The sequence below is a fragment of the Triticum aestivum genome, chromosome 4D (genome assembly GCF_018294505.1).
Source record: "Triticum aestivum cultivar Chinese Spring chromosome 4D, IWGSC CS RefSeq v2.1, whole genome shotgun sequence".
Classification (NCBI taxonomy): Eukaryota; Viridiplantae; Streptophyta; class Magnoliopsida; order Poales; family Poaceae; genus Triticum; species Triticum aestivum.
In genome coordinates this window covers 353,961,100-353,969,285 of record NC_057805.1, presented here as the reverse complement: position 1 = coordinate 353,969,285, position 8,186 = coordinate 353,961,100, and the positions used below count along the sequence as shown (strand labels likewise).

Here is an 8,186-nt window from a genome sequence, read left to right as displayed (position 1 = left end):
TACGTATTTTCTGACAGTCAAAGTGCTATATATCTTACAAGGAATCCAATGTATCGTGAGAGAACAAAACACATTGATGTTAGATTTCACTATATTCGAGATGTTATTGCTGAAAGTGATTTGAAGGTATGCAAGATAAGTACTCATGAGAATCCAGCTGATATGATGACAAAGCCAGTTTCTACCAATAAGTTTGAGCTTTGCTCAGGCTTAGTTGGTATTTCTCACTAGTCCTATGGACTTTGACGCACAAGGTGTTTATGCTGATTTGGATGGAGTTATTCACTTTCTTCGACTACTGGAGGGAATTTGGCTCAACGTGGAGATTGTTCAATTGTGATCCAGATTCTAGTACCGTGTTGGACTAGACATAGTACATACAGTGTGGGCCTTTGCGTTGGTACCGACGCGTACGAGTACAACTCGTTCACTTGTCCTACCAGGACTCCTATGTGTTGCCCCTCATATATACTCCATGTAGTCGCGCCTAAGACTGTATGTCGTCTCGTGCTTGTAATACTCCTCCATCATAGTGATTGCGCCTTCGTGCTTCCGTGGTTTTCTCCCGCAAGGGTTTCCACGAAAAAATATGTGTCTCTCGTGTCTCGTTTATTCTCGTTTTATCTAACATCAACGGCGTGGAGCAGTGGAGTCTCAGAGTTGGACGCGGATTGATCGACGCGCGTAGGCTGGTGGCGCTGTCTAGTGTCGTGGTGACATCAATGGCAGATAGGACTGGCAAGATTTATACAGTTATTCCTCCTGAAGACGGGATGGCGAAAGATTGCGGCAGCGGATCCTAGAGCATGCGCAGGCGGTGCACGTCATGGACGCCTAGACCGGATTTTTTTTAGAAAAGAAGGTTAACCCCCGGCCTCTGCATCATTCGATGCACACAGCCATTTTAAGAAAAGAGGTTCAAAAGTCTCCTCAAGTGGTCTCAAAAGATCATGAAGAAACAAATGCCACACGCGGCCAAAAATAAAAATAAAAAGCCACAACCAGCTATAATAGATCAAGATGTCTACACACCTAGCCTATTACTGGACCGCCATCCATATTGGTTGTATGTATCCCGTGCAACCGTTTCCCATCAGTTGCACCCAATAGCCATGTGCACCCTGTGGTCCGTATGGCTCAGCAAGGACCACGTACGGATCCATGTAGACGCTCTGAAGATGACCTGCAAAAAATTAGTAATGTTTTGTCTGTTAAAGGCAACATCATTCCGACAATTCCATATCGCCCAAAGCAACGCACATGCTCCGACTCTGATTTGTGCAGCTGTCTGGGGTACCACCCCATTCAGCCAGTCATGAAAAAACTGTGATATTGAAGTTGGCGGAGTGATGTTAAAAGCAACATGAATAGTTCTCCAAAGTAATCTAGCAATCGGACATTTAATAAGTAGATGTTCAATTGTTTCATTCTGGTCACAAAAGCAACATCGTTGACTCCCTTCCCAATTGCGTTTGGCTAGATTATCTTTGGTTAAGATTATATCTTTGGACAAACCACATAAACACTTTTATTTTTAACGGTACCTTAATTTTCCAGATATGGCCCGACCTTGGGATGTCTCCAGTATTAATTAAATCCGTATACATTGATTTAACCGTGGAAACACCTGACCCCATTAACTTCCAACTTATCGTGTCATTGGCATCCGAAAGATTAATCTCCATTAACCTACGCACAAGATGCAACCACGTATCCCAGCATGGACCCACAAGTGCCCGTCGAAATTGAATATTAAGGGGAATGGACTGCAACACAGACGCAACAGAAACTTCTTTCCGTTGTGCAATGTGATATAAAACTGGATACTGTAATGTTAATGGAGTGCCCCCTAATCAGGTATCCTCCCAGAATCGAGTTCGTTGCCCATTCCCCACTTTAAATGTCACTCTGTTAAAGAAAGCAAACTTCGTCCTCATAAGTCCTTTCCAAAAAGGTGAGTCCGACGATTATGCCGTTACCTGAGCCAAAGACTTAGCGTATAAGTATTTGTTTCGAAGTAACTGCAACCACACACCCTCAGTCTCCACTGAAAGGCGGTATAACCATTTGCTCAATAAGTACCTATTTTTCACTTCTAAATTCTCAACACCCAATCCGCCCTGGTCCTTTGGTCTACAAATCACCTCCCAGTTGGCGAGCCTATACTTGGCCTTATTCTCATCAATTTGCCAAAAGAATCTGGATCGGTAGAAGTCTAATCTTTCCCGTATTCCTACTGGTACTTCAAAGAAAGAGAGGAGGAACATCGGCATGCTCGTTAGCACCGAATTGATAAGAATTAGCCTTTCTCCGTACGATAAAAGTTTGCCTTTCCAGCAACTTAATTTCTTCTCAAACCGATCCTCAATACATTTCCATTCTTTATTAGTAAGTTTGCGATGATGAATTGGTATCCCTAGATACGTAAAGGGAAAAGCACCTAATTCACACCTGAACAACTGTTTATATCCTTCTTGCTCCTCCTTGGCGCGTCCAAAGCAGAACAATTCGCTCTTATTAAAATTAATCTTGAGTCCGGACAGTTGTTCGAATAAGCAAAGAACTAACTTCATGTTCCTTGCTTTCGCGAGGTCATGTTCCATGAAAATAATTGTGCCGTCTGCGTATTGTAGGATAGATACCCCACCATCCACTAGATGTGGGATAAGACCACCTACCTGACCATCTTGTTTCGCTCTGTTAACAAGCACGGTCAACATATCAACCACAATATTAAAAAAGGATCGGTGACATGGGATCGCCATGTCTTAATCCTTTAAGCGTTTGAAAGTAATGACCAATATCGTTATTAACTTTAATACCAACGCTACCTCCATGCACAAAGGATTCGACCTGTTTTCTCCAGGCTTCGTCAAATCCTTTCATGCGCAAAGCTTGTTGCAAAAAAGGCCACTTGACTTTATCGTAGGCCTTTTCAAAATCCACTTTGAAGATCACTCCATCAAGTTTCTTCGAGTGGATTTCATAAAGGGTCTCATGCAAGACAACCGGATAGTCTTCAGGCCACTGGATTAGATTGTGTCTGTTATGTGGATAGGGCACATCTGTATACTTGTAGGTGTAGCGACTTTGTTCACCTAAAGGGGGCTTTTGGGTGGATCTTGTATTCATTTGTCACACTTCGATGAATAATTAACAAAGATGGTTGTGTGCATCATGCTGATGTAGAGGCCAGAGGTAATCCTCCTTTCGAAGAAAAAAATCATAACAGTACAAAGAACAACAGAGGTAATAAAAATTACAACCATGTTTGTGAACCATCTAGCAACGACTGCAAGTACCGGAGCTTCGTTCATAATTTTATTCTACAGCTTACATAACACCCGCTTATTAAGTGCATGCAGCTCAAATATCACGTCTCACTTGCATCTAATAAACACCAAAAGTACGATAATAATAGCAATAGTACGTTATTGCATGAAGCACATCGGACATGTGCAAGGAGCCTCTACGTCAAGCGTGCACGACGATCTTGGTGTATTTCGTCATATCGGTGGTGGCGCGGCCATCGGCGCCGTCGAGCGGGAAGTAGAAGGGGTAGATCTCGTAGCGCACCCTACAGCTGCTGTAGTTGATCTGGCAGCCCTGCTGCGCGCCGCAGTAGTCGCCGAACTTGGACAGCGCCACCGAGACGCACTGCGCGCACGCCAGCGGCGCGAGGTCCCGCGTGCACTGCGCCAGGCCGTAGATGGTGACGAATGGCGTGTACTGGTCCTTGGACCTGCCGAGCCCCGCGCGGCCCGACGCCGACGACTGCGCCGTCGCCTTGTTCATCACCTTCCCCACCGCCTTCTTGAACGGCTTGGGGTCGTCGGCCGCCTGCACGTTCACCAGGATCACGCCGGCGCCCGTGTCCGACTGCCCGGCGAAGTCTGTGTTATCGTACCGCATGAAGCAGAAGTCGTACCATATTCTGGCGTCGGACTGGTAGCTGCAGGCGGCGGGGAGCTGCTTGGCGGCGTCCGCGAGGCAGGCGGAGCAGTCGCTGGCGGAGACGTCGCCGCGGCATTGCGCGAGGCCGTAGACGACGGTGCTATTACCCTTGCCGGCAACGGCCATGGCGAAGCCTCCCGAGGAGCCCTTGGCGACGAGGTCCGCCAGGACGGAGTCGATGTTGGCCTTGCCGCTGCCAGCGTACCTGGTTCCGGCGCAGTTACTGCCGATGGCGTCCGTGGCCATGCCCAGAGGGAGCAGGGCCATGGCGAGAAGCAGCAGCCCGCTGCGCGCTCTGCAAAGTGCCATGGTGCTAACGATTGAGCTTGCCATGTATGTGGCGAATGGTGGGAGCTTATAACGAGTGCGAGTGTGCTGCCTTTCTTTGACTGCTTAATTGGATTGCGTGCAATGCCGGACGTCGACACTAGAATGAGGCCGTGGACGGAGCCATTGCTGAATCAGCCAAGGGTCCATGCACATGGCCAGAGAGGGATGGGCATATCTTGCATATCTTGCTACTTGCTAGTTGCTACAGATTGCTGGTTCGCGGCATTTCATGACTCGTTGACTTGTCTTCGTGAGGATGTGGCTTAGAAATGGGTGGTAGGGATCGTGAGGATCCAGTGAGTTTTGATTCCCTTGGGAAGACATGTAAGCCGCAATCAATGATACGAAACCCTGCCTGTTTGACCAGCTATACTGTCACCGGTGGTAGCAAACATTTGTTATAATGGACCACGACCATTAAGAATTGATGATGTGGTATGTGTGATGAGTTGGGATGCGTGCATATTGAGAGAGAATATAGATAGACGTTGAATCACTGGCAAGCGCACACACGGATTCTACGCAGGTCGCGGCCCTTTAGCATCCGCTCACTTTGATCGCTCGCTCACCAGCACCCTATTCTAAAAAACTAGTGATTCTCAAAAAACAAATCCGAGTTTTTATTGATTAAAAATTCATGCATTCAAAAAATGTACAAGGGAAAAAACTTTAAAAGGTGAAATTTTAGAACAAAAAACTTAATAAAATAAAATATTCACGAAATTGATACAAGTTCATGAATTAAAAAAATCCTGAAATTGAAAACATGTTAACGGATTTCAAAAATGTGATGAATTTGAGAGTAATCGGGAACTGAAAAAAGTTCACAATTTAAAAAAAACATGTTTTTGTAAAAGGAAAATAAAAAGGAAAAAACAGAGAAACAACCAACCAAAAAACTAGATGGAACCTTCTAAAAAGTTACCAACACAAATAAAAGAAAAACTAAATGTGTCGGCCCACTACTGAGGGAATACAGCTCACAGAGGCGGGCGTGCGCTGCGGGATCGGCTATGTCTCGCTTATAGCGAGACAAACAGTCTGCTCGCCTGAAGCGACGACGTAATGGGTCAGCCCAGATTCGTTCATTCGATTTCTTTTTTTCTATTTTTTCTATTTTTTCACCTTTTGCAAATAATTTGAGAAACAAAACTAAAATGCGCATATTTCAAAAAAATACTTAAGTTTGAAAAAATGTCTGTACAGTGTTAAAAAAATATTGGTGCAACTATATAAATGCTTATGCCTCCAAATATTCTAAATAAGTACTCCCTCCATCTCAAAATAAGTGACTCGACTTTGTACTAACTTTGTACTAAAATTAGTACAAAGTCGAGTCACTTATTTTGGAACGGAGGGAGTATATTATAAAAACACTTTACGTAAAAACATTTGAAGAAAATGTACCAAGCATTTGAAAATTGTTAATGCGTATAGGAAAAAGGTTTTTTTTCGCGAATACACAAAGCTTGTGTATCATTCTGTTGATACAGGAAAGAGAATTGAGTACACGGGAATACAAAACATGACATGAACGGAGGAAGGCATGAGCACGGACCCGGAGCAAGGGGGAAAGACACAACTAAACCCACCAAGCCTGGAATTAGGGGGGCAAGCCAAACTAGAAAGACATCAAACATCGCCAAATCCAACACCAGGGACGCCGCGAGCTAGCAAGATAGCGCCATCAAGAAGGGGAATGACACCGCTATTCCGTCGTCATCCGATCAGGAGAACTGGACCTACGGTTTCCCCGATACTCAAAGTGGGGCACGCATAAAGGCCATGGCAAGTGTCGCCGCTGCCAGCATTGGCAAGCTGAGCAAGGATATTTCCTAGCCTATGTCCGAGCAATCCCATTGCCGCCATATAAGGATCTGAAGAGGAAGAAGATAGCATGCTAGACGACCGCCACCTCGGAAGGGGGAAAGGTGGGGTTGCACCTGCCACCTCCAGAAAAATGCGAGCTTTGGAGCCGGCATGGCGTCTGGGTGGACAGGTTCGGGAAGGCAACAGGTAGAGAGTCTGTGCTGAGGGATGATGGTGGCCGACGTCGCCAGCAAGCCAGGAATCGAAAGGGGACGCGGATCCGGGCTGCGAGAGACGTCACCGCCGGAACACTGACGAGCGGAAGTAGCCGGAGGGGACACAGCTACCGGAGCGCCGAGACCAAAAATCCACGCCAGCATTTATGCAAAAAATGTATACAGAAAAATACAAATGTGAATGAAAAAAGTTGATCATGTATTTAAAGAATGTTAATCTTATATTTAAAAATGTAAATCAAGCATTTGAAAAAAAAATTATAGAATTTTTTTGACCATGTATTCAAAAAGTGTTGAGCATGGATTCAAAAGAAGCTAATCCTGTATTTGAAAACGTTTAATCAAGCATTTGAAAAGGTTAAATGTGCACAAAAATAATGTTTACTATGTATTCTAAAAATGTTAATCAAACATTTGAAAAGGTTAAATGTGTACAGGGATAATGTTGATCGTGTATTCTAAAAATGTTAATCAAGCATTTGTAAATGTTTGTATAGAGAGAATACTGACCATGCATTAAAAAATCTTAATGTTTTATCTGAAAACTGCCAATCGAACATTTAAGAAGAAATTAAAATGTGTATGGAAAAAAGTTGACCATGTATTCAAAATATGTTAATCTTGTATTAAAAAATGTTTAAAAATGTACAATGTGTATGGAAAATTGTAGATATCAAAAAAATATAAGTTTTCAAACAAAAGTAATCATGTATTTAAAAAATGTTTAACGTTTGTATAAAAATGTTTCTGGTGTATACAAAATTATTGAATGTGTACTGGAAAAAAGTTAGCATGCAGTGAACAAAAAAGAAAAATCGATAAAATCGAAAAAAACAAAGAAACAGAAAGAAAAGGCAAAGAAAAAAAAAGAAACCAAAGTATAACGAGGTGTGAAATAAAAACCGAATAAGAATCAGTGAAAAACCTAAATAAAGCTAAATTTATAACGTACAAAAAATGAAGAAAACCAATGAAAAAAAGAAATAAATAAAGAATCAAATAAAACCAAAGAAAAATGAAGGAAAACCGATGTGAAATCTGATAAATAAACAAAGAAACTAGTGAAAAACAATAAAACCAAAGAAAAACCAAAAAAACAAAATGCCATAGAAAACCAATGAAGAAATAGAGAAAACCGAAAGAAACATAAAAACACGAAAAGGAAAAAACCGAAACGAATTATCGAAGTGAACGGATCGAACACAGCGGCCATAGCGTGCGAGTGAACTAATGAGCCGGCCATGTACTGTAGCAAGCAGGGAAAAAACCTTTAGCGAGCCGGACATACATCTCACTATAACCGAGATATAGCCCTGGTGATGTGTTACCTACCGATTGGCGCCATACCCAATTTGGCGCTTACAACATCCCTTAAAAGCAAAACCGAAGGCAACGGCTAGTGACGAAGCGTAGTGGGCCTGCCCATACGAGATTTTTTTCCCAATGGTTTGGAACCTTCTAGAAGGTTTTGCCGGATTTTCGGGGCAGTTTTTCTTTTGATTTTCCTAGCACGGGTTTTGCTCAGTTTTCTCGTTTTTCTTTCATTTTTGATTCTTTTTTGTCTTTCTTTCTTTTTTCCTTTCCTTGTTTTACATTATTTTTCCTTTCTTTTTACATTTTCCCTTTTTTTCAAAGGCGGACTTTTTTGGATTTGAAATAGTTTTTGAAAAATTCATGAACATTCCAAATTTCATTATTTGTTTCATATTTTACAAACATTTTAAATCGTGAAAATTTTCAATTGTTGTGACCTTTTTTCATTTTCTTGGTCTTTTTTTTATTTTACAAACCATCCAAGTCATGAACTTTTGGAAAATTCACGTTTTTTGTGAACCTTTTCTTAAAAATTGGTGAACT

General features: G+C 42.5%; 1 protein-coding gene across 1 annotated transcript; it reads right to left on the bottom strand.

Moving 5' to 3' along the window:
- Positions 1–3,226: 3,226 nt before the first annotated feature.
- Positions 3,227–4,302, bottom strand: LOC123097884 (cysteine-rich repeat secretory protein 55). The gene has a single exon (XM_044519732.1). The coding sequence runs from the start codon at positions 4,285–4,287 to the stop codon at positions 3,475–3,477; it is 813 nt and encodes a 270-aa protein (XP_044375667.1). The 5' UTR covers positions 4,288–4,302; the 3' UTR covers positions 3,227–3,474.
- Between the last annotated feature and the right edge of the window lie 3,884 nt (positions 4,303–8,186).